We start from the raw sequence: 24,619 nt of genomic DNA, 5'->3' as shown, positions 1-24,619 counted from the left end.
TGAAACCCTACCTAGACATCCTAGCCACTTATGTGACCTCTTCAACACCTCCATCAACTCATGGGTGAGTGTATTTTGACGATATTGTCTTCAATTTTTAATGCTAAAATTGATGTCGAAGATGACATTAATGTGTGACATAAGAGGATGTGAATGACATTGATTGAATTTAAAGAATATGGAGTAAAATGATGTGTTAGGACACCATCCCCTTAAGCCTGTCATTTTTGTTCAACCTTAACAAGCAAGGGCTATTGTTCTGTCTTACACGCTGAGGCTCTAGCTCTTTCGTCATGTGGTGTATTGAGCTCGGCAGTTTAAGTTGAAGAAGATTCTCAAGTTCTTATACAGACCTTATGTAAAAAAAGTCAATGTCCATGGAATATAGCTCCAATCCTTCAAGATATCCAGTTAACTGCTGAAGATTTTGAAGAGATCTACTTTCGACATGTTTTCAGAGAAGCGAATAGAGCTGCATATGAATTTGCTCATATTGGGAACGTTAGGAATAGTCAGAATATGTGGTTTTCTAGTTTCCCAAAGAAGTTGTACTTTGTAACGTTAGTTGATGCAATTGGTGTAAGGACTCCAAGGGGGTCGTAGTGTACTCGTTTTCCTTGTTAAAAAAACAAAAACAAAGCAAAGCAAGGGCCATTGATAACAACAAAGGGGGCTGTTAAAGAAATGTTTAGAGACGAATGAGAGCATTAATAACGTTCGATGACTTCAAGAAGTTATGGAATATATAAAAGGACAAAGTCCAAGGGTATTATTGTATTTACACTTCCAACAGCCAACCAACTAACTCTCACTCACCCAATCCAGACTGAGTGAATCCCACCAGCAATAACGATGTCTCCAAGGGTGTTTACGTCATTTCATCAAAATAAGTCCTCAAATTCCAATTTCCTTCTCTTTTATTTTCGAGAAAAATAAAAATAAAACCAGTAGAGCATCTCATTTCCTTGTTCAACTCTTCTTCTTCTTCGCAGATTCATTTTACCAGAGAAGCCAAAAACAAGGCGAGACCAGCCATGGGCCTGGAGATGGAATCCATGGCCGCCGCGATCGGTATCTCGGTCGCGGTGCTCCGTTTCCTCCTCTGCTACGTCGCCACCATCCCCGTCAGCTTCCTCTGGCGACTCGTCCCGAGCCCACCCGCCAAGCACCTTTACGCCGCCGTTTCGGGCGCTCTCCTCTCGTATCTCTCGTTCGGTTTCTCCTCCAACCTTCATTTCTTAGTCCCAATGTTACTCGGCTATGCTTCCATGGTCTTCGCTCGGAGCCATTGTGGTATAATTACCTTCATCTTGAGCTTTGGATACCTCATCGGCTGGTACGTTTCTTAAAAAACTAATCTTTGATTCGATGTTTAAATTTGAGGAACTGTGTTCTTTGTTTGTGAGTTGGGTAATCGAAATTTAGGAGAAAATTTGATGGATAGTGTTATTTTGTGACGCTGGTTTTCTTAAAAAATTCTTTTTTATTAAGTTTAAAGCTTGTGATTGTATAAAACGTTATTTTTGAGGTTATGAATGCAACAAAAAACAGTTCATGTTGGTTGATTGGTATTTTTATAGTATGATGTGTAGTGTCATTATTTATTTATTTTTATTAATGATTGAATTTGATACTGTATGTATGTAACTGTCATGCACTTGAATTAACTCGTTTTTTTCTTTTAATTTCTTGACAATTTTGATTATTTTTTAGCAGTCATTAAAGGGTTTAATGTACTAAGTTTTACAGAGCTTACTTGTCTCATTTTAATGTCACTGAACTCTTTTTGTGATGCATTTGATGCATTTTGCATTTTCTAATTTCAATCACCTTATGCTCTGGGAGAAAGCACAGTTGCACCATTAACAACATGTGGAGGGCGTAGGGATTTTTTGCTGTCATTGTTGCTAACATTGTTCCTTTAATGCTTAATGGTCTTCAAGTGATAATACATTATCTATAATGCGATAGTCTTTATAATTATGTATCTAGAGATGTATTGAAAAATCTTATTTCAGAATTCTTGATCATTCGTAAACATGTGTCTGTATGTGTAGCCATGTATTTTACATGAGTGGGGACGCATGGAAGGAAGGAGGAATTGATGCAACTGGTAAGCCCAATATCAGCCTTTCTAGCCGGCTTGTGTTTCCTCCTTAATGTTTTATCTTTACTGGGTTATGATGAGTGCCATTCTCCTATAAGAAAACCATTAGTTGTGTGTTTTGTAACTGATGAAGTCCATTTCTCTTTTGTTACTAAAATATTGGGCTTCTTCTAATGAATTGTAAATATGACTGAAAATGAAAATGCATATAGTGGCCTTTTTTTTTATAGCCATATTGGAGAAGCTATAACCCTTGTTGTTTATACCAGTCAGCTAATTTTGAATTTTCCCTCTCATATTTAGGAGCCTTAATGGTGTTAACACTGAAGGTCATCTCATGTGCAATAAATTACAATGATGGGTTACTGAAAGAGGAAGGACTGCGTGAGTCTCAGAAGAAAAACCGTTTGATTAAGTTACCCTCATTGATCGAGTACTTCGGTTACTGCCTCTGCTGTGGTAGCCACTTTGCTGGTCCAGTTTATGAGATGAAGGATTATCTTGACTGGACTGAAGGAAAGGGGGTATGCGCTTATGATGTTCCAGATGTGTGACTTTCTTCTTAGTTTTGTTTTTCCTGAGATTGACACTTCTCACTTATTAAATATCATTTTCAGATTTGGAGCCACTCAGAGGAAGGACTGTCTCCATCACCATATGGAGCAACAATTCGAGCTCTGCTCCAAGCTGCATTCTGTATGGCATTGTATTTGTATCTGGTACCCCAATTTCCTCTGTCAAGATTTACTGATCCCATATACCAGGAATGGGGTTTCTGGAAACGGTTGGGCTATCAGTATATGTCAGGATTTACAGCAAGGTGGAAATATTATTTCATCTGGTCAATTTCAGAAGCTTCTATCATTCTTTCTGGTTTGGGTTTCACTGGCTGGACAGAATCTTCACCGCCAAAGCCGCGATGGGATCGTGCAAAAAATGTTGATATTCTAGGCGTTGAGTTTGCAAAGAGTTCAGTTCAGTTACCACTTGTTTGGAACATACAAGTCAGCACCTGGCTACGTCATTGTGAGCATCTCTCATGCTTCCTAAGTTTTGCTTTGTTGTCGGTAACAGAGATTTTTTTTATAAATTTTCTCGAAACTACTTTTGAATCTCCAATCTATAAAACCTCTTTTGGTTTGAGTTGGGTTTTTCTTTTAACTTTTTCTATATGCAAATTCAGAAAAGAACTTTTCACCACAAAAAAGATTCAGAAAAGAACTATATGAATAATTAGTCCAGGTATTAAATATTTAAAGTTTGAACTACGCATAGCTTTCGTCCAGTTAGAAAATGAGTGATCCTTAAACTGGACAATTTGGTCACTGTTTCTTGAGTTTTGCGTCTATTGAAATTTATGGCTGAAAGTTGACTACTTTTAGGTCTGTTAAGGACTGTCACTTGTTTTCTTTATCATCAGAAATTATCAGTATTTTATTCACATGAAGCAAGAGATAACTATTTAAAATAGATGCTTTATCTGATATATTATGGTTCTGTAGATGTTTATGAAAGGCTTGTTAAACCTGGCAAGAAGGCTGGTTTCTTCCAGTTGCTGACTACACAGACCGTCAGTGCTGTTTGGCATGTAAGTATGAATTGTCTTAGAATCATCCTCAATGTGTGTATATCTTTTGCTGATTTTGTGCCCCATTTATGTTTTCATTGTTAGGTGATTATGCCGTGTATGATATTAAGAAAATCAATTATTAGTATGTTTTTTTCAAGCAAAATCTTCAACTAGTAGTTCTTCTGCACATGCATGCATATGTTCTCTGCCTCTCTTAAATGGTTTTTGGGCACTCATTCTATCAAATGAACATAGGTGTCCATCTCTTATAAATTTTTTTAAAAAATCAAAAGGAAAAGCAATTAACTCCGATTAGATAATTAACCAGTTGACAGTTCTCATAAAGAAAATCATATAGTTTCTCAGTTTTGCTCGTATGAGTAGTGTGTGGGTTCTGATACTTCGTAGTGTTCCCTAATAGGGATGTACTTGGTGCTGATTATTTTGGGGCCCCATCCCATCCCTTGCCAAATGGGATTTCTTTTGATTATCAACCATCCAGTGACATAATCTCTGCTTCACCATCTAGTGTCATCAAGCCCAGTTTCAAACTTTAGGGCTTATCACCCATTAAGTTTCCCTTAGATTAATTAGTCAGATTAGGTTTTTTTGTTTCATATCTTTATCTATGGCATTAGTTTGAATTTTGCTTGTTTTAAATTTAAATTTATGTATCATATTCATTCTTCTTTGAACAATGTAGGGACTCTATCCTGGGTACATCATATTCTTTGTTCAGTCAGCATTGATGATTGCTGGTTCAAGAGGTATTGATTTTGCTGCTTTTATTCTCAAATTATTATTATTTTTTTGACAACTTTATTGTCAAATTATTATTTTGTTAAGATAATTAAATTATATTCTTTTCAACTTCCTTCTGCAAACAGTGATTTACAGATGGCAACAAGCTGTACCTCAAAACATGGATGCTGTTAAGAACATACTGGTGTTCATAAACTTTGCTTACACTCTCTTGGTTCTGAACTACTCCTGCGTTGGTTTCATTGTTAGTCCTCTCTCTCTCTCAGTTTCTCTCTCTCGCAAATGCACACATGCACACATGTACACAAAAATGTACCATCCTCTGATGCTAAGTATCTCATGCATCTGTCTTAAACGGTACAGGTATTAAGCCTTCGTGAAACACTTGCCTCATATGGAAGTGTGCATTTCATCGGAACCATTCTTCCGATAGCATTGATACTACTGAGTTACGTAATAAAACCTCCAAGGCCTGCAAGATCAAAGGCTCGGAAGGAAGAGTGAGGTTGTCAGCCGCAACAGCATTTTTAACGCTTTGTAGTGCTTGGAATGAGATAAAAGGAGCACTGCTATTCCAAGTTTACTTCTTGTTTCCAATTGTAACATCTGTTTTAGCGAAAATGTTGAACCTGATTCACATCTGACTTCAATGGCATTGAGTTATTCGAGTACCATCTATTTCATCTTTTTTGAAGTTCAACCTCAGTAAGCGAAAAAGCATTATTACAAAATTACAAAGAAACAGGGAGGGCATAGCAACAAGAATATGGGGTGATGCTGAATATTTAGCAGCAAAAGGGGGTTGCTACGTTCAGATAATGACTTTCAGGTGAAAAAAGAAAGGGTTGCAATACCAAGTGAAAAAACCGAAGGCAATTCAAGTAAGCATTAGCATCCACAATGGGAGACCTTGCCGTTAGCTCAAGTTGCGACTGCGAATGGGAAAATATGGGCTAGGATTATGCTTGGTCAAGGGTTTAATTTCCTTACATTTTGACAGAAAAATAAGCATGCAAAATCAAAATGGCATTTCCCTGGCTGTCAAGCATATGTTTAGGGAAAATAAGTTTTTGGATGATTTTATTATTATTTATAGAAGCGATATTGGGAGAGGGGAATTGAACATAGGACCTCAGGTTCAGGAATAAATGCTCTTGATTACTTGAGTTAAGGCGCCTTGCAAGTTTTTGGATGATTAAACAAAAACATAAAGTTGGTAATTTCGGATTGTTATTTGCAATTGCATTTGCGTTAGAAAGTTAACAACCAATGGTGTCACTTTCAATGCTTATCACCATGTGTGAACTTTTTATGCATATAATATAAGCGAATTGCTTCACCCTAGTGCAAAACATTGGTGATTTGAATGGAAGCTGGGAAGGCATTGGCCTATATCCACGCCATTGATTTGCTTGTTTTTAGCCCGATTGTGCTTTCACCGAATGATGCCTAGAATATTTAAACCTTGGCATTGGCTATAACAAATTTGATAAACTAGAAAAATGATGTTTTAACCAATGAGCTTTCAAAGACGGCATATGATATGCTGTGCAGAATGACAGATAACAATCTGTTCAAAAAGAAGAATATTAAATTTGCTCATAAAAGTGAAAAAAACCAATTATTTCCTTGAAGAAAATGACAGCAATATCCCTCAGAAGAACCAACCACATTGGGCAACCAGACCAGACAACAAGTGCCAACTGGCTGGGATTTTCTCCTGCTGAGTTGGCCTTGACATGTTCTGCTTTTCAATTCTATGTTGGCCCTTCCAGTAATGTGACAGAGACTGCTTTAGCATGAACTTTTCTACATTAATTTCCTCGGGACCCTTTTGTTTGATGTTGGATTGCGAGTTTACATGAACATACTTAACGACAATTCTTGAAGAAAAATAATTATCAAAAAGGGGTTAAAAGGATCCCACTTACTTCTGCATGTAAAATGCTTATTGTTATTGCCCCTTTTAGCATAATAAAATTTTACCTTACATTCTCAAAAAGCCAGAGATTTTTCTTTTGTCATTCTCTTCACGTAATCTGATTTGGATTTTCCATTTTTTTTTTCTTTCCTGCTTTGTATACGTAGATTTATTCTCTTCACTCACTTCACTTTCTTTCTCTGCTGACCATTAGTTTTCTCTCTTTTTTCTTTTCCATTTTATTTAGTTTCCATGGTTTACTCTATACTGCTTTGAACAGATCTCATTTTCCCCTCTCTCTCTCTCTCTCTCTCTCTCTCTCTCTCTTGACAAATATTTGATCATTCTTCTGGTCATCTTCTCTTCGTTAATGGCTGTTGTTAGTATTATTTGAAACTCTTTGCTTTCAAATTATAGTTTCTGTCATTGAATTTGGACCAATATAATACTTGGTCCAAGCTGTATTCATGCACCATCTCTTTCCAATTGTTTCCTTATTGGGTTTTCTTTGATTCCACAATCTAGCTTTTGTAGGGTCCAAAGGTGCTTTCTTTTCTACTGGGTTACCTCTAATTCAAGGGAAGAACATTGAGGACTCTCAACTTCTCTTGAAGTTTCTTGTTCAACTTGTTTTTCTTTTTCTTAGACTTAGCCTCAGAAGAAGATCAAGAAGAGGTGTAGATGGAGCCAATGAAGTCAAAGATGAACAAAATGTTTTCTCCAGCAACTAAGTTCTCTGTGGATGGCAAGGGAGGTCCCAATGTTGAAGACTTGGAAATCAGGCCAGGAGGAATGTTGGTGCAAAAGCGCAATGCAGAGATGAATCCCAGTTCTGTTTCAATCCCCACAATCAAAGTTAGAGTGAAGTACGGCACTTTGTACCACGAAATTCGTATAAATCCCCAAGCAAGCTTTGGTACTAGTTGCAATCCTTGAAACTTTTGTATTGGTTTGATTGGAAAGAAACGATTGAGTTTTTATTTTTCCTGTTTTAATGAAAGTTGGTTTTTGAATTGCAGGGGAGTTGAAGAAAATGTTGGCAGAACCGACTAAATTGCTTCATCTGGATCAGAAGCTGATATTCAAAAACAAAGAGAGAGACTCCAAAGAATATCTTGATTTGGCAAGAGTTAAAGATGGATCAAAAATTGTGTTGGAGGAGGACATTGTGAGTAGAGAAAGGAGGTGCGTGGAGTTGCTCAGAAATGCAAATGCAGAGAAGTCTTCCAAATCCTTAGCAGAGATCAACTTGGAAGTGGACAAGCTTGCTGGCCAGGTAATTGAATTGAATTTTTAAAATAAAAATTTGACAAACTGCAAGGTATGCTGTCTCTTGGAGAAATTGAATTGCAGGTTTTTATTAATTTCTTTGTTACTTTAATAGGTCACAGCTTTGGAAGCAACAGCTTCCACAGGTGGGAAAGTTGCAGAGACTGATGTGGACAATTTGACTGAACTTCTGATGATGAAGTTAATTAAACTGGATGGTATTGTTGCAGAGGGAGATTTAAAATTGCAGAGAAGACTGCAGGTATTGTAGGATTATAGTCTCTTTTAAATGTATTTTACTCGCACATTAATCATATTATATACTAAATGTAGGAAACTTTCTGATTGTTGATTGATAAACTTGAAGGTGAAAAGAGTTCAGAAGTACATAGGAATTCTGGATATGTTGAGGTATCAAAGTTCCAAATCTAGCAGCAATGAAGCTAAAATCCAATTGCAGAAACAAGAAAACCCGATTGGCCACATGTCAAGGGACTCAAAGCCAGTTCAGAAACAACGAGCGCCATCGAAGCTAGAAAAATCTGTTCGCACAATTCCAGCGCAGCAGCAACCACAGAAGCATTCTGAGTCAGTTGTGGTTACAACAAAATGGGAGACTTTTGATTAAAGCATGAAGCTTGCAATCAAAGGGCTACTTAGAAGTTAAAGCCACCCTCCAATTTTTTTTTCTTTGACAACAGCGTTGTTAAAACAGATATAAAAATACTTGTTGGTCGTTCTGGTCTGTTTTTCCATTCATTCCTGCTAGAAGGTTTAGGTGGTTTCTATGATGTTACTGTGTATCTCATTTCTATATAGTTTTTGGGTTGGCTCTCTATGCAAATCTGTATATAACTTATGGGGGAGAAGTAAAAAGGATATGGGGATAAAAGAAGAGATGGTGCTCTTCACAAAAATGGAAGCTGTTAATGGAAGTTGTTATGTGGTTCCATTAGAAGAACTTTATTGTTTTCTTTTTCTATCAAATGTATGCATTCGGAATTTGGGAGCAGAATGCCAATAATAAAACTTCCAGTTCATAGCAATTTTATATCCGCATATGATTATGAAATCTTTCTGTATTGGGACCATTTAGTCATCTTTTCAATTATTTATGACCTGTTGACATTAAAATATGCAGAACATGAAGAAGATCCCTTGTTTCCTGTATGGCTGCACTTCTGCTGCAGAATTTTTTTAAAAAAAAATTGCAGAAAATCACAAGGCAGGTTTTGAAAATTAAAGATACCCTTCTGATCAATCATACAGAAAAATTATAGAAAGGCAGGTTTGACTTCTGAGGGTGTGATATGAACATGATGATAGTGGAAGTTTGATACCAACGTGTTTTGATAAGGAACTTTAAACAAGATTATCTGCAGATTCAAAAATCTTAATAAAATTCAGTAAAACCATGCAACAACATGTAGAGTACTTAATTCATTGCAGTTATCTTTTTCATTTGTATTAATTAAATTTGAGGTTTTCTCTTTGATTTAGAATTTGGAGAAACACAGACAAAATTGTAGAATAATTTAGCTAAGAAAACACTTGGCCTGTCGGTCAGGGCCCATGACTTTACAATTAGAAGTCAGAAGAACTAGTGAGCACATGGCAATAACAATGGTCATATGTGCACCAGAGAAGTGATAGTGAAAGCCACCAAAAAGAAGAAAAAGAAAAGAAAAGGAAAGTGGTCACCCTTTGATTTGCCCAATTGGGCATATCTTGAAGACATTGAATAAATGAGTGGACTGAATATCATTATAGAAAAGAAAAAAGAGGGACAGAGTATCAAATCAAGCATCGAAAAAGATTAATGTAACTTGCTATAAGGTAAATGCGCAGAAATTTTTTGTTCTTCTTCTTTGTAAATAAAAATTGATTTTGTATTGATATTGTCAATAAGATATAGCTAATATATGTCGGCATTGACATATTATCAATAATAATATCGAACACGTTATTTATATCACATCAAACAATCTGTCTTTCGAAAAGAAGGACTGACCAAAAGAAAAATTGGGTAAATGTGTTTGGTCAGTCCTTTAGACAACAAGTACACACGCCATACTCTGACTTAAAGCATGTAAGGGAACTGAATGAAATTGAAGGGTTCTAGCATGTCGGTTGCAGCTTTTATAGATTAGCTTTGAACCAAAGAAAACGAAAAAATGGGACCATTCAAAGTCCTTTTCTGTATCATTGTCTTCCTCTTAATGCAATTTGATTTTTTAGTATGACATTTGCCCTGTGCATGATGGCACAGACTTATTAGGTATCAGCTTCCTTAATACTTTATAAATCATACGGCTAGAAGGCAGTGGCGGATCCAGGATTCTAGAATTAAGAGGTCATAATAAGAATAAAATAATGCTGAAAAGTCAAAAGGCAATACTTCCATTTATAATCAATTAATAAAAGTTGTCTGCCGAGAGCTACAATCTACCAGCTTTCCGTAAGGAATTTTCCTTACTCTACCTACCAGCTGAAGGGTACTGATGTTCTACTTAGAGCTTCCATAATCATCTTAACACGTCATTTTGTTTCAAGGAAGGCTTGTTACTGTAAGACCAGTCTGAAACCTAAGGCCTTCTTGGTTATCTTTTTCTGATAGAACCTTATGTTAATGAGGAGTTGGGTTTGTCGGTGTTACAAGTTCTGGATGGTCATTTCATGCAAATGAATTTTTATTGATAACTAAGAAAATTACAACCAACTCTTCAATAAAAGTCCGAAAAGAGAAAAATCCGATCAAGAAAAAAGAATACTCGATCTCACTATCCGGTCTAGGGCAAGGTGAGATTTTATCATCTTGTTTTGGCTTTTTTTTATTTATAGTTTTTATAAAGAACATCATATGTCAGACAAATTTATTTTTATTTTTTTTGGTCAAATATGTCAGACAAATTAAAGCCAACAAAACTAGCTTCAAAATTTGACCCAAAAGAGAAAACTAGCTTCAAACCTTGAAGCCCAAAATAATGGGCCTATTCTTCGGCCTACAATGATTTTATAAGCGGGAATTATCTCTTTTTTTTAATCTGATATAAGCCCAAATACTTGACGCTCGATGTTTTCCATATTTTTTACTTTCTTTTCACAGTTGCATTAGTTTATCAAACAACATTGTATTTCTTAATCGAATGATAGTTTTTTTTTTCGGCGGCATGAAATTAGCATGGTCAACTACCCTGACTGCTACAAATTTGCTGCCAAAATATTAGTCTGCGGGGCTGACTTTTGGAGGTTTTTATAGCTATGTTAATGGCCGAAATGCATGCCTCATCCTCGTCCTCTGTGTTTGATTCTGACCTCAAACGAGTAAATGCATGCATGAACTGCATGAGTATCTAAATTAAATCAGATCCAAATATCAATTATATAATATGCATTAATCATCATAAGCAATGACTTTATTTTGTTCAAAGTTTTTGGCTTACTTGCCCCATCCCACCCATCCATCCATCCATCCATCCATGCAACTTGATCATTAAGAAATAAAAAAAAAAAATTAGTTTGACAACCTTGGAAGATAAGTTGATACTAAAATATTAACTTTAAGGACAAGCAATGATTTATAATGTGATTTTTAAAGGCACCTAGAAAGCATATGCATGCCTTTCATAAACCACATCTTTTTTTTTTTTTGGTGAAATAAGGGAAACCCCCAGAAAACAACTAAGCCCCGCACATGAGTCGAGGCCTAGCAAGACCAAGTAAGTCATCCATCAACAGATAGCTAACCCAGACAGGAGCCTCATCAAAGAAGCAAATTCCCAAATCCAGATTATAACTCCAGTTTGCCAAACAATCGGCAACACAATTCTTTTCCCTGTAAATGTGGACAAGGTGACAAGTTCCAATTTGTCGCATGAGATCACAACAACTATGCACCAAAGCAGCAAGAGGATGGCATTGCAATGAATTGATTTGTTGAACAAGTGAGACAGCAACAGCAGCATCCATTTCAATAGCAAGGTTAGTGACACCTTTTTCAACAGCAAGTTTTAGCCCAAAATATAGGCCCCAAACCTCAGCCTCCAAGATATGACCTTGGCCCAAATTCACAGCAAACCCGGCAATCCAGTCACCTGAGGAGTCACGGATAACACCTCCTGCTCCAATAATATTAGTGGCAGCCCTTCTAGAACCATCCACATTCAGCTTAAGTTGACCAATTGTAGGAGGTTCCCAAGCCAAAAAGACAAGTACTCTATCAGGTTTCTTGCCAGAGCCAATAGCGGCTTTAACCCACTCAACAACCGCAGTAAAGATGGTTTTCCTAGGATTAAAAGGAAAATCCACTGCAATGTTAAAAATCTGCTTGTTACGCCAATTCCAGATATACCAACAAGTAATGGCAAAAACAATATTCCAACCAATACCATCAGGTCCATTAACCTTAGAGAGCAAGTTGCCTAGGAACCAAGGTTTTAGCTCAGATAGGAAGAAGTGAGGAGAGGAATGTAAATTAACAACAGAATTCCATACCATCTTAGCCCTGGGACAGTCCCTAAGAATATGAATAACGGATTCAGTTTGCCAACCACACAAATGACAAGAAGGATCAGAATTTAGATTCCTCTTGGTTCTTTGCTCATTGGACAAGATTTTACCTTGATAAGCCAACCAAATGAATATGTGAATTTTGGGAGGGATTTTCATTCTCCACAAGTCATTCCAAAAGGGATCAACATCTCCCAATTCTCTAAAAAAAATAGAGTATGCAGATTTAACAGAGAATAAGCCATTTGAAGACATACCCCAGATTTGAGCATCATGTACAGAGTTCCCAAACCCAACAGGGACAGCAGTGATCTTTTGAACCAAATCTTCAGAAAGAGCATTCCTCAGCTGGTCCACATTCCACCAACCATTCCTAAAAAAGTTGTCAACGTTGCAATTCAAATCTTGGATATTCAACACCCCATTATGTTGCATTAGAGGTGTATCAAATAGCCATTTATCTGTCCAAAATTTGGCCAAATCACCCTTTCCAACCCTCCAGATCATTCCCTTTGCCAGCAGCTCAGCTCCAAAAAGAATACTGTTCCAAGTTGAGGAGCACAAATTTCTTGTTTTCAAATTAGGATCAATAATAGAATGACCCTTGAGGTATTTCTTTTCAAAAATCTGAGCCCATAAGCCATTATCTTTGTTGTGCATCCTCCAACCGATTTTAGCCAACAAAGCTTGATTCATGTCCCTAGCCTTCTTGAAACCCAAACCACCTTTGTTTTTAGGTCTACACAGTAGATTCCATTGGCAGAGGTGGACTTTCATCTTCCTATCACTTCCTCCCCAGAAGAAGTTCCTATTTAACCTGTCCAAATCTTCACAAATACTAACAGGCAATTTTGTGGTCTGCATAGAATATATGGGAATAGCAGATGTGACAGCATGGATTAGAGTGGCCCTCCCAGCTGAAGAAAGCAACTTACTTTTCCAATTGGCAAGCCTGCAATGAACCTTACTAAGCAAACTGCTGTAAGTGGATCGAGTTACCCTAGAGTGCAAGATGGGCATCCCCAAGTATTTTCCTAGGTTGTCTGTTGAAGGGGAGCCACAAATGAAACTGATCTCTTGAGCCAACGCCCTGCTGGTATTAGGAGAACAAAATACAGCAGACTTGTCAAAGTTGACAATTTGACCAGAGGCTTGACAAAATAAATCCAAGCATCCTTTCATCACCCTAGCTTGTTGCTTACTAGCTTCAGCGAAAAGGATTAAGTCATCAGCAAAAAACAAATGCGATACAGCAGGCCCAGTTTGGGAGGATTTAACAGGTTTCCATTTCCCCTTATTGATAGCATCAAAGATGATATGAGATAGCTTTTCTATGCAAACCACAAAGAGGTAGGGAGATAGGGGATCTCCTTGTCGAATACCATTCTTTGGAATAAAAGGTTGGGAAAGCTCGCCGTTAACACAAACTTGATATTTGACAGAAGAAACACAACTCATAACCAGCTGGATGAAATTACTGGGCAAGCCTATTTCACCAAGGACCTTTTCAATAAACTTCCAATTTAATCTATCATAGGCTTTAGATAGATCAATTTTCCAGGCAATGAAGCCCTTCTTACCCTTAGAACATTTGAACTTATGCATCAATTCCTGAGCAATGAGGATGTTATCTGTGATTTGTCTTCCAGAGATGAAACTAACCTGATTAGGACTGATGATTTTAGGCAGCATAGGCCTTAATCGAGCAACCAGTAATTTAGAAATTACCTTATAAAGAGTGCAACAAAGACTGATGGGTCTGAACTGCACCATGGATTGGGGGTTCTCAACCTTGGGGATCAGAGTGATTAGGGTATCATTGAGTTGCTCAGGGACAGAACATTCATGAAAAGCCGTACGAACCATGGCGAAGATGTCATCAGCACAGAGATCCCAATTCTTCTGATAAAAGGAGGCAGGGAACCCATGTGTGCACGTATTTCCCACGCACACATGTTTAAGAACTAAATATATAGTGTGTTTTTGTTGTATGTGGCAGGGCCGCCCTGTGGGTGTGCAAGTGGTGCCATCGCACATGGCTTTTGATTTATGATTAAAAAAAGTTGTTTTAAGGTATATATATACACACACGTATAAAAATAGGTACATTATGTTTTTTTTTTTTTTAGTGTTTGGTATGCATATTATTTTTACAAAATGTGCCACACTTTTAAAGAACAATACTTTACCTTTTTTGTATTATACATATAATTAATTTTGAAATATACCTATAAATGTGCGAGGTTCAATATACCTACAATATATATAATATATACCTATAAATAAGTATAGATAAATTATTTTACAATATACATATAAATGCGTATAGGTAAATTATTTACCCATAGGTTTTTTTTTTGCTAAGGATTTACCTTAGTTTGTTGTATATTAATTTACCTACCTAGAGGCATAGGTTGCTAAGAAAAAATGTAGGTAAATTCATGTACGTAATACACAAGAGGTCAAGACCTATAGAGAGCAACATGTTATTTCCCTTTGAACAAATTAATTTCAAACCATAACAATTATTAAATTTGGAAATTGGTATAAATAAAAGGAAATAAATAAGCTATCAATTTGAAAATTAAAATACTAAATGATCAAGTAGTCAAATTTGAAAAAATAAAATAAAAATGATGGGTTGTAGTTAAAAAATATTAATTGAAGGGGAAAAGTCAAATTTACTATATATGGTATTATGAGTTTGCATCTACATAATTTAGTTCAGATTCTGTATATGTTGTAAACAAAAAGTTGAGATCATTATAGTCCCCAGAAATAATTAAGAACTTGTATGTATCTTTGAATTTTAATTGAAATGGCTTAAATCCCAAAAGAGTAGCATAATTGCATGTAAAAAAGTATGTTGCTAAATTCGATGGGGTGGTGATTAAAGAAAACAAGACTGGTTTGAATCTCCATGGCATCATAGTAGTGTGTGTGAGAAATCCTTTCCTTTCATTTAGACTATCACTTATACTTTTTTAAAAAAATAGGCCCTTAAAAATGTCATTATGCAGCCACAAAGAGAAGAAACCAAAAATCAAAGAACCATCACGTAAGGGATATAGCCAAAGCCATGGCATTCGAAGACCCAACATATATGACCAGGGAAAATTGGTAGTTCATATGGTGGGTTTACATCTCAATGGCAATGGCATATCTGGGGAAAGAATTGATCACGACAGATCTAGGAATTGGCAAGGTTAATTTGTTTTTATTTTTAAATGGTTTGAGTTTTATTTTTATTTTTAGATTAAATAATTAAGTTAAAACATGAGTAATCAAGAAAACATGGTATCATAAAGTTGATAAACAAATTGGTGCCCGTAGTGTTACTAGAGATGGAATTTCCTCTTGATTACAAGAAGTAAAACAAGTTAGCAATGTCTCATATTGGGTTTCACCCCATCCTTTGTGTCCTCTTATGGTGCTTCTTTTTTAATAAAACATCTTTACCCGAAAAAAAAATTTAGCAATGTGTCTTACCCGGCGGAGCCAAGTATAAAGCTCCCTTAGGCTCTAGCTCACCCCATCTTTTGAGAAAAGAAAATTTTTGGTGTTAACATCAAGCATGTTATTTTTTTTCTTTTTTGGGAGTAATATTAATTTTCTTAAAAAAAATAAAACAAGTCTAAAATTGCTCAAAGTAAAAATTTAGGCTATCCCTACACCTAATTTTACTATTATGTCACAAGAAAAGAAAAATTAGCCCACCTCGATATAAATACCTGATTCTGCCCGCCACGATATAAATATCAAGTTCCGCCCACCTGGTTATAAATATTTGGTTCCTCCCACCACATACAACACATGTTTTTTATATTATTTATTCTTCTCTCAAGCCGGCTAATTTCCCAAGGTTTTCTTCGTTCTAATGAACATATTAACAAGAATGATAAAGTACTGGTTTGGTCAACCTTATATTGTACTTTATTCTAGAATTAAGGCAATCAAATCACATTTGGCAAAAAGGAACTTAGTTAAGCATGTGTAAAATGTTTAAACCGGTATAAGAGTGTGCTGGCTGGCGGGACACTGTGGACGAGTTAGGTACATTCATCAACTCATATACTAACTGTAACTGATAAGGGAATGGGCCTTGTCTTGTGCATTCCAAGTAGACTTTCCCCCCAAATACAAATAATTTGGCTTTCATCATTTCCTTTTGGTATGTTTTGCATTTGATAAGTTCGATCATTCTTTGCCTAATTAATTTGACGTTAATTACTCTGATGTGTGAATCTATGTATGTCACGTGTGCACATTAATGCTCCAATTAGACAAAAAAAATTACTGAAACAGATCAAAGACGGAACCAGGAATTTTTCAATGGGTGGGCTAGCTAAAGTTATTAGCTTAAAATCTAATGATAATTTATTTTTTTTGGTACTTAAATTTTCTATAGTTTCTCTAGAAATAAAAGTATACATTAAATCATATAAATCATGCTAATTGTAAACACAAGAAGAAAAAAAAGAAAAAGAAATTAGAGCCATATTATTCATGAAATGGTGAATTTCATTTAGAAAAATGCTTCTTTTTTGGAGACAAATTAATATAAATTTTTTTAAATTGATGTTGGGACAAACTTTGACACCAAATACAAATGTGGAAGACATCTGACTATGCCTATTGGAAGACCTCTAACATAGGTATCCAATTAAGATTGCAAACTCATAATAATCAAAAGAGATAAAGCTTGAAAAAACCAAGTCATAAACTCTAACATAGGTATCCCAATTAAGATTGCAAACTCATAATAATCAAAAGAGATAAAGCTTGAAAAAACCAAGTCATAACAATACAAATAAAACTCTCACAAATGAGATGTTAAAAGCTCTCACAAAAGGAGAAGTGAAAACTACATAGAAAACCCAAAGAGTCTTTGCAACTTATTCCAAACATAATGAAACTGCAAAAAAAGATGGTAGTGGAGATCCGACTCCGAAATGCATGTGGAAATCCAACGCTGCGATGCGGCTACCTGTGATGATTGGAGGAAAATCATAACAAAACGGAGGAATAAGGGAGGAAAGAAGAGGAAAGGGGGAAGGAAGAACATTGGGTTCCTTCCCCCTCAAAGTGAAAACAACTCTAAGAATGTTTTTTTGGGAGAGAGGGGACTAGGCTTTCACGAACCTCTCTTCTCTAAAGCCTTTCAAGCTACAATCTATTTGTACCAACCAGTTTTTAGTCTATTGATATTTCTTTTTCAACTATTAGAAGAAAATTTAAGTTTGAATTATCTTTCTTCCATGAAAAAGAAAGTATCATCTAAAGTGAGTTTCAAATAGTGACTTATATGTTGAATGCTTGGCTTGGTCCACATATCTATTTTTCAATACGATAAACGGTCATATCATATTTCACATGATTTTGAACCTTTATTGATGAATTGGATTTTTTCCGAGTTTGTTTTTGAACACGAATGTCCATGCCCTTTGAGTCTTTTTATAATAGTGGTGGTTATCTTTGATGTTCTATCAATTTAATATAAAATGTTGTCGAATTCATTAGACTCATGAAACAGACCAAAAATATGGTCTCTCTAATATTTTTCATTGTTCAGTTCAATAAACTCGTGAAACAAAGAGTAGAAAGAAAAAATGAAATGTACTCATTTTTTTCATTAAAGAGGGTTAAGCCGTGTTACCCGAATGAGAGGATGGGTTGATTATGTAGTCGGCAGTCAAAAGGGTAACCGACCCACATCCACTTAAAATCCAAAACTTAAAACAACCCATGGATGGAAGCAATTGAAATGAGATAATTCCCAAAGCATTTAAGCCAAAATACAAAAACAAACTGCCACAAGAAAAGTCTGAGATAAGGAACAAAAACAACATTGATCTTGTTCCATATCCAATCAAGAAGACAAAACATAAAACAAATTGCTTCCACTAAACAAGTTCTACTGACAATGGAATTTCCTCTTGATTACAAGAAGTAAAACAAGTTAGCAATGTCTCATGTTGGGTTTCAGATGGTTTCACCCACTAGCAGACTTAGAAATTTTTTAGCGGAGGTGCAATATTGACTAAGTATGAAAAATGATTTTTCAGAATAATCATTTTCTCAAGATAATTTTTGGCAGCTTTTATTCCTTAAAACTTGATTTTATGGGATTTAGTATGAAGTATATATTGACTTAATTAGCCATCATTTTTAGCCTAAATCGTATTTTGCACTAAAACCGATTTTTCATATTTTTATTTGGTGGAAATTTGATTTTCTAGTATTTTTATTTGAATCCAAATGGAGGGTACTTCCTTATTTACATTGTAAACTTAAGTAAATATAGTAATATAAAAATAAATGAAAGTAAAAGGACAAAGAAAATGGAAATAAGGTAATTTGTCCACCAGTTGAGCAAATGGGCAATTTGAAGCACTGATAATGGTTTTTTCGGTAAGGGGAGGTGCAACTGCACCTCCTTGCGCCTTAATAGGTCCGCCACTAGTTTCACCCCATCCTTTGTGTACTCTTATAGTGCTTCTTTTTTAATAAAACATCTTTACCCAATATCAGGTTCCGCCCACCCCGATATAAATATTAGGTTCCGCTCACCTTGTTATAAATATTTGGTTCCTCCCACCTGATACAACACACGTTTTTATATATATATTTTTTATTCTCTCAAGCCAGCTAATTCCCAATGTTTTCCTTGTTCTAATCATTGTCTAAAATATCGATAATATCGATGAAATATCAAGGATATTATCGTTTTTTCGGGTCATAGATATTTTGGAACGTATCCATACACATATTGTATAAATATCGATAATATCGGAAAATATCGATGTCGATAATTTCGCTCACACTTTAGTAATATTTTGTCAAAATATCACTAAAATATTGAAAATATCAATGTAATGAAAAAAAACTCAAACACACAAAAGGGATCCAAACCCTTACCATTTCACTCCTCCAACACCTTAACCACCATGTTGCTTATGTTTTTGTGATAATATGCTAAAATATGTATATTTATATTGTTTTGTTTTGAACAATTACATGCAAAACTATTTTGGGGGTTTATCATTTGATGACTGCTCTTCACAATGCACTTACCCTACACATAGAAATGATGAAGATAGTGAAAATTTTTAACCTCATAATAACTTTGTGTGGTACTAAGTCACTCATGTATCTTACCATGCAATATATAAACTGTAAAAATATTGTAGTAAATCATTATATATAAATTATTATGATGTGTTTAATCTTCTTTCATTAATTACTATATATTTTCTACACTCACATTGTTTGTCAGCTCGTTATATAATCAACTTAAATCAGTTAACCTATCATACAATGCATTTCCTTCCAATTTTTTGTGATAAACTAATACATAATTGACTAAATAAACATCCTCCAAAGTTTCAATAAAAATTTCCAAGTTTTTCTTATAATTTCCGTGGTTTTTATTCAATTTTTATCTATATTGATACTATCCCGATATTTCCGTGTTTTTGGACTACCGATATTTCCGATATCATCGATATTTTAGACCTTGGTTCTAATGAGCATATTAACAAGAATGATAAAGTAGTGAGTTGGTCAACCTTATATTGAACTTTATTATAGAATTAAGGTCAGCCATGTTATTCCATGGCAGAAGATTACAAGCCCAACTCGTGTGTCAAGGAAATATATAAGATGCCAACATTAAAACAAGGGAAAATAGAAGAAATATATATGATGTGATATATGTCGAAGTCCCTATTAACTGAATTGGCATATCCATTGACTTAATTTGGTAAAGTGGCAGTGGAATTGTAAAAAACATAGGGATACATGAATACTAAGGCAATCAAATCAAATTTGGCAAAAAGGACTTAGTTAAGCACGTGTAAAATGTTTAAACGGGTATAAGAGTGTGCTGGCTGGCGGGACACTGTGGACGAGTTAGGTACATTCATCAACTCATATACAACTGATAAGGGAAAGGGCCTTGTCTTGTGCATTCCAAGTAGACTTTCCCCCCAAATACAAGCAATTTGGCTCTCATCATTTCCTTTTATATGTTTTGCAATTGGTAAGTTCGATCATTCTTTGCCTAATTAATTTGACGTTAATTACTCCGATGTGTGAGTCTATCTATGGATGTCACGTGTGCACATTAATGCTCCAATTAGACCCAAAAAACGACCGAAACAAATAAATTAGAATACTGGTCCAATTAAAAGGGCCAATGATTCTATTTACTGAATTGCATTTATAATTTAGTTAAAAAAACCACTAGCCCTAAAGGGCCAATACAAACTAGCCACAAAATGACCATTACAATAACAGAGCAATCTAACATCAAAATTAATACTTGGAAAAAAAAAAACATCAAAATTAACCCGAAGAGTCTCTACAACTTATTTCAAACATATGGAAACCGCAAAAAGGATGGTAGTGGAGATCTGACTCCGAAATGCATATAGAGATCCAATGCTGAGATGCGGCCACCTGTGATGGTTAGAGGAAAATCATAACAAAACGGGGGAAGAGGATAAGGGAGGAAAGAAGAGGAGAGATGGGAGAAAGAACACTGGGCTCCTTCCCCCTCAAAGTGAAAACGACTCTAAGATATTTTTTTTTAGAGAGAGGGGCTAGGGTTCCACGTACCCCTATTCTATAAAGCCTTTTCAAGCTACAATGTATTTGTACCAACTAATTTTTAGTCTATAGATATTTCTCTTTCAACTATTAGAAGAAAATTTAAGTTTGAATTATCTTTCTTCCATGAAAAAAAAAGTATCATCTAAAGTGAGTCTCAAATAGTGACTTATATGTTAAATGCTTGACTTGGTCCACATATCTATTTTTCAATACGATAAATGGTCATTAAAGGCAGTAACAAAGTTAAGCGTGAGCAAGGATGAAAATATCGGCGATACAGATATTATCGGGCCTTCTATTTACGGATATTTTAGGGGATATATCAATGTCGTTTTAAGTATTGGGGAAAATCGACAAAAAAGATATATATTGGCTTAAAAACATGGAATTTTGAAGTGAAACTTTCATAGATATTAAGCACATTATCAATGAATGTATTGAACAAATAAAATTCAAAATATACTGAGTATAAGATATGCATATGATGAAATCTACATGTATATAATGTGCGATGAAAATCCTGAAAATATATACAATTTGACTTAACACAACAAGGACAACATTATTCAAACATAACCCAACCCAACCGATTAATACATAACCCAACATTATATTACAAGAGTTAGACTTAATGATAAAGGAAATGAGAGATAGAAGATTAGGCGAAAAATAAAATCAAACACACAAGAAACCGAACAACCAGATAGAGGAGGGGAAGAGTCAAAGATAGCTGAAATGATTGAGGAGAGAAGAAAGGAGAAGCTACTAAGTATTAGAGCTTGGTTTTTGACATTGATTCAGTGGCTGGGACCTATGATTTCTTTCAAAACTGAAGACAAATCTCTGGGTTATTTGTCTGGTATTGGGAAATATCGGGAAATATCGGTAAATATCGAGGATATCGGGGGTTATCAGGGATATATCGCCGATAAGGGGGAAGAAATAGGCTTACCCCCCTATATTTGTATTGCCACCTAAAAAAAGGGGTATATTGGCCAATATTTTCATCCTTGAGCGTGAGGAAATATAACTAATCTAACAAAGTAATAACTAGTTACTGCCCTTAGTCATATCGTATTTCACATGATTTGAACCTTTATTGATGAATTGGATTTTTTCCGAGTTTGTTTTTTTTAACAGGAATGTCCATGCCCTTTGAGTCTTTTTATAATAGTGGGGGTGTTATCTTTGATGTTCTATCAATTTAATATAAAATGTTGTCCAATTCATTAGACTCATGAAACAAAGAACAAAAATATGGTCTCTCTAACATTTTCTATTGTTCAGTTCAATGAACTCATTAAACAAAGAGTATAAAGAACAAGTGAAATGTATTTTTGTTTTCATTAATAAAGAGGGTTAAGCCGTGTTACCCGAATGAGAGGATGGGTCGGTTATGTAGTCGGCAGTCAAAAGAGTAACCGACCCACATCCACTTAAAATCCAAAACTTAAAACAACCCATGTATGGATGCAAATGAAATTATTAGAAAATTCCCAAAGCATTTAAGCCAAAATACAAAAACAAACTGCCACAAGAAAAGTCTGAGATAAGGAACAACAAACAACATTGATCTTGTTCCATATCCAATCAAGAAACAAAACATAAAACAAATTGCTTCCACTAAACAATGTTTAAAGGCAACAAAGCAACAAATGTGTTTCCTATTTGACCATATCAATTAAAAACATTTATAAATGAAAAGGCATGTTACTTCCACAAGAGTCTGTCAAAAGAAATAAACACTGGCTCTAGAAAAATAATAATATTCTCTTCATATATTGAACTAAAATAACTCTTCTAGCAACAACCCCCTAATTTCTCAACATATCATTTACAACAGAATTAGTCTATCTCTCTAGAAGAAAGAAACAAAATTGTATACAAAATTCCCATTACAGATATTACTAAGTCCTTATCAGAAAACCTACTCTCCAACTTGGTCAATGCTCAGAATCATACTAGTGAATTGTCACATTTGGCCTTCTGTAATGAACTCAAAGATTCATAAGCTTCATCAGCAGCATCTTGATCATCTTGATCATCAATAGTGAAAGTTCCTGTTAGCTCCTTGGCTCTCTGGGCTTGAAGTTCCCAATTGGTTCTAGCCAAAACAAACAACATGGTCACAACACATGAGCCCTGAGCTGCCAAAAGACCAAGCCACAGTCCTCTAAAATCAAACCCTGCAAAAAAACCCAACCACACAGCAACAGGCATTCCCACAAGATAAAAGCAAGCCAAATTTATATTTGCGCCCAGCTTAGGCCTAGCAGTTCCCCTCAGAACACCACAACCTGTTGTTTGTGGACAGTTCCCAAGCTCACACAGGCCAATAATTGGCAACACCATTGATGTCAATGTAATAATTTCTGTGTCTTGGGTGTACATGCTTGCCCAAATGTTCCTCACAGTCACAGCAAACAGCAATGCCGAAAATCCCAGAATGAAGCTATAAGATAGGCCCACAATTGTTGCAAGTTTCGCTCTTTCGGGACGGTTTGCACCAAGTTCGTTTCCCACCCTTGTCGACACACCAAAGCTTAAAGAAGATGGGAAAATGTAAACCAAAGCTGTGGTTTGAATCAAGATTCCCATTGAAGCAACTGTTGCTTGAGGGTTAAGTAACAACCCACATAGCAAAATCATGATCTCATACCACCACCATTCTAAACAAACTGAAATGCAGCTTGGAATTGCCAAATTCATGAGACTTTTCCACCCTCTTAAGCACTCTTTGGAGAAACCACCCCAAGTTTTCTTGTATACACCTGAGATTGCAATGTAAAAAATCAACGATCCTACGAGATTGACATTAGTCCAAACCCCGCTTAGTGCAACGCCTTTGATTCCGAGATTGAGAACACAAACAAGAAGGTAATTCATGGGAATGTGGAGAAGAATAGCCAGAGTTGCACAGAATGTGAGAGGCACAGTTATGGATTGGCTTCGCAGATAAATCCGCAGAGGGTGCAAAAGGCTTTGAGCAATGAGATCAGGAAGAGAATAAAAAATGTAAGATTGGGCTTGAGTTGCAATATCATCTTGCTGGCCACAAGAAAGCAAAATTCTCTTCATGTTGAACCACAAAAGTGCAATGGGTATTGAAGTTAAGAGAAGCAAAATCACAGTTCTCTGCAGAGTGAGGCCTAAAAGTTTGAATCTTTTGGCTCCATAAGCTTGGCCGCAGATGGGTTCCATGCCCATGGCAAGGCCAGAGAGAACAGAGTACCCTGTGATGTTGGCAAAGCCAATAGCAAGCGAACCACCAGCCAAGGCAAGCTCTCCAAGGCGGCCAAGGAAGAGCATGGAGATCATTGAGCGTGAGTAGAGCAACAGGCCTGTTAAAACCATTGGAAAAGCTATGTTGGCTATGCATTTGGCTTCTATGAGAGCCAGAGACAGATGGGTTTTCTGGTTTTCTTGCTCAAGTTTTGGGCTTTCAAGGTTCAAAGGAGCTAACTGGTCCATAGGTCTAGATTCTGAGAGAGAGAGAGAGAGAGAGAGAGAGAGAGAGAGAGAGATTGATAGTTCAATTGGGTATGTATGTGTAGAAGAGTGTATGGGATTTTAAAGGCGAGGTTTTGAGGGGTTTATTGGAATCATTGGATTTGGGAAAAAAAACATAAAAAATGAAGACTTTGTTTTGGACGGCTAATGTGAGATGAGACTTGGATACAGGTACAGCAAAAGTTTCAAACTGAAATACTTGGGAGTTTCAAGCGTCTTTTTATGACCAAAAGCATGGCACTGTTTGGGGCCTGCAGGCTCAACAGGGATATTGTGCAGTTGCAAAATTCCAAAATGGACCAAAAGAAGTGAATGCGATGGCCACAATTAAAGGCTTAATTTCTTTTTCCTAATTAAT

General features: G+C 35.8%; 3 protein-coding genes across 3 annotated transcripts; 2 read left to right on the top strand and 1 right to left on the bottom strand.

Annotated features, from left to right (window-relative positions):
* Positions 1 to 925: 925 nt before the first annotated feature.
* On the top strand, positions 926 to 5,110 carry LOC110753288 (lysophospholipid acyltransferase 1). The gene is made up of 8 exons (XM_021954163.2): positions 926 to 1,336; positions 2,058 to 2,113; positions 2,411 to 2,631; positions 2,725 to 3,133; positions 3,610 to 3,695; positions 4,381 to 4,444; positions 4,565 to 4,683; positions 4,803 to 5,110. The coding sequence occupies exons 1-8, from the start codon at positions 1,035 to 1,037 to the stop codon at positions 4,941 to 4,943; spliced, it is 1,398 nt and encodes a 465-aa protein (XP_021809855.1). The 5' UTR covers positions 926 to 1,034; the 3' UTR covers positions 4,944 to 5,110.
* Positions 5,111 to 6,546: 1,436 nt separating this feature from the next.
* Positions 6,547 to 8,675, top strand: LOC110753257 (BAG family molecular chaperone regulator 1). Its single transcript, XM_021954121.2, has 4 exons — positions 6,547 to 7,276; positions 7,380 to 7,636; positions 7,745 to 7,891; positions 7,997 to 8,675. The coding sequence occupies exons 1-4, from the start codon at positions 7,042 to 7,044 to the stop codon at positions 8,255 to 8,257; spliced, it is 900 nt and encodes a 299-aa protein (XP_021809813.1). The 5' UTR covers positions 6,547 to 7,041; the 3' UTR covers positions 8,258 to 8,675.
* A 13,828-nt stretch (positions 8,676 to 22,503) lies between these two features.
* LOC110753291 (protein DETOXIFICATION 49-like) lies at positions 22,504 to 24,354 on the bottom strand. Its single transcript, XM_021954166.2, has one exon. The coding sequence runs from the start codon at positions 24,220 to 24,222 to the stop codon at positions 22,708 to 22,710; it is 1,515 nt and encodes a 504-aa protein (XP_021809858.1). The 5' UTR covers positions 24,223 to 24,354; the 3' UTR covers positions 22,504 to 22,707.
* Between the last annotated feature and the right edge of the window lie 265 nt (positions 24,355 to 24,619).

This window comes from Prunus avium, chromosome 5 (genome assembly GCF_965620075.1).
Source record: "Prunus avium chromosome 5, drPruAviu1.hap1.1, whole genome shotgun sequence".
In the NCBI taxonomy this organism is placed as follows: domain Eukaryota; kingdom Viridiplantae; phylum Streptophyta; class Magnoliopsida; order Rosales; family Rosaceae; genus Prunus; species Prunus avium.
The sequence above is the reverse complement of the archived record's forward strand: the minus strand, read 5'-3'. Positions and strand labels throughout refer to the sequence as shown.

Coding starts and splice junctions, on each gene's coding strand:
- LOC110753288 (XM_021954163.2), top strand. CDS start 1,035: ATGGGCCTGGAGATGGAATCCATGGCCGCCGCGATCGGTATCTCGGTC. Junction 2,114..2,410: donor AGGAGGAATTGATGCAACTG/GTAAGCCCAATA, acceptor TCTCATATTTAG/GAGCCTTAATGGTGTTAACA. Junction 4,445..4,564: donor GATGATTGCTGGTTCAAGAG/GTATTGATTTTG, acceptor TTCTGCAAACAG/TGATTTACAGATGGCAACAA.
- LOC110753257 (XM_021954121.2), top strand. CDS start 7,042: ATGGAGCCAATGAAGTCAAAGATGAACAAAATGTTTTCTCCAGCAACT. Junction 7,277..7,379: donor AAATCCCCAAGCAAGCTTTG/GTACTAGTTGCA, acceptor TTTGAATTGCAG/GGGAGTTGAAGAAAATGTTG. Junction 7,637..7,744: donor TGGACAAGCTTGCTGGCCAG/GTAATTGAATTG, acceptor TTACTTTAATAG/GTCACAGCTTTGGAAGCAAC.
- LOC110753291 (XM_021954166.2), bottom strand. CDS start 24,222: ATGGACCAGTTAGCTCCTTTGAACCTTGAAAGCCCAAAACTTGAGCAA.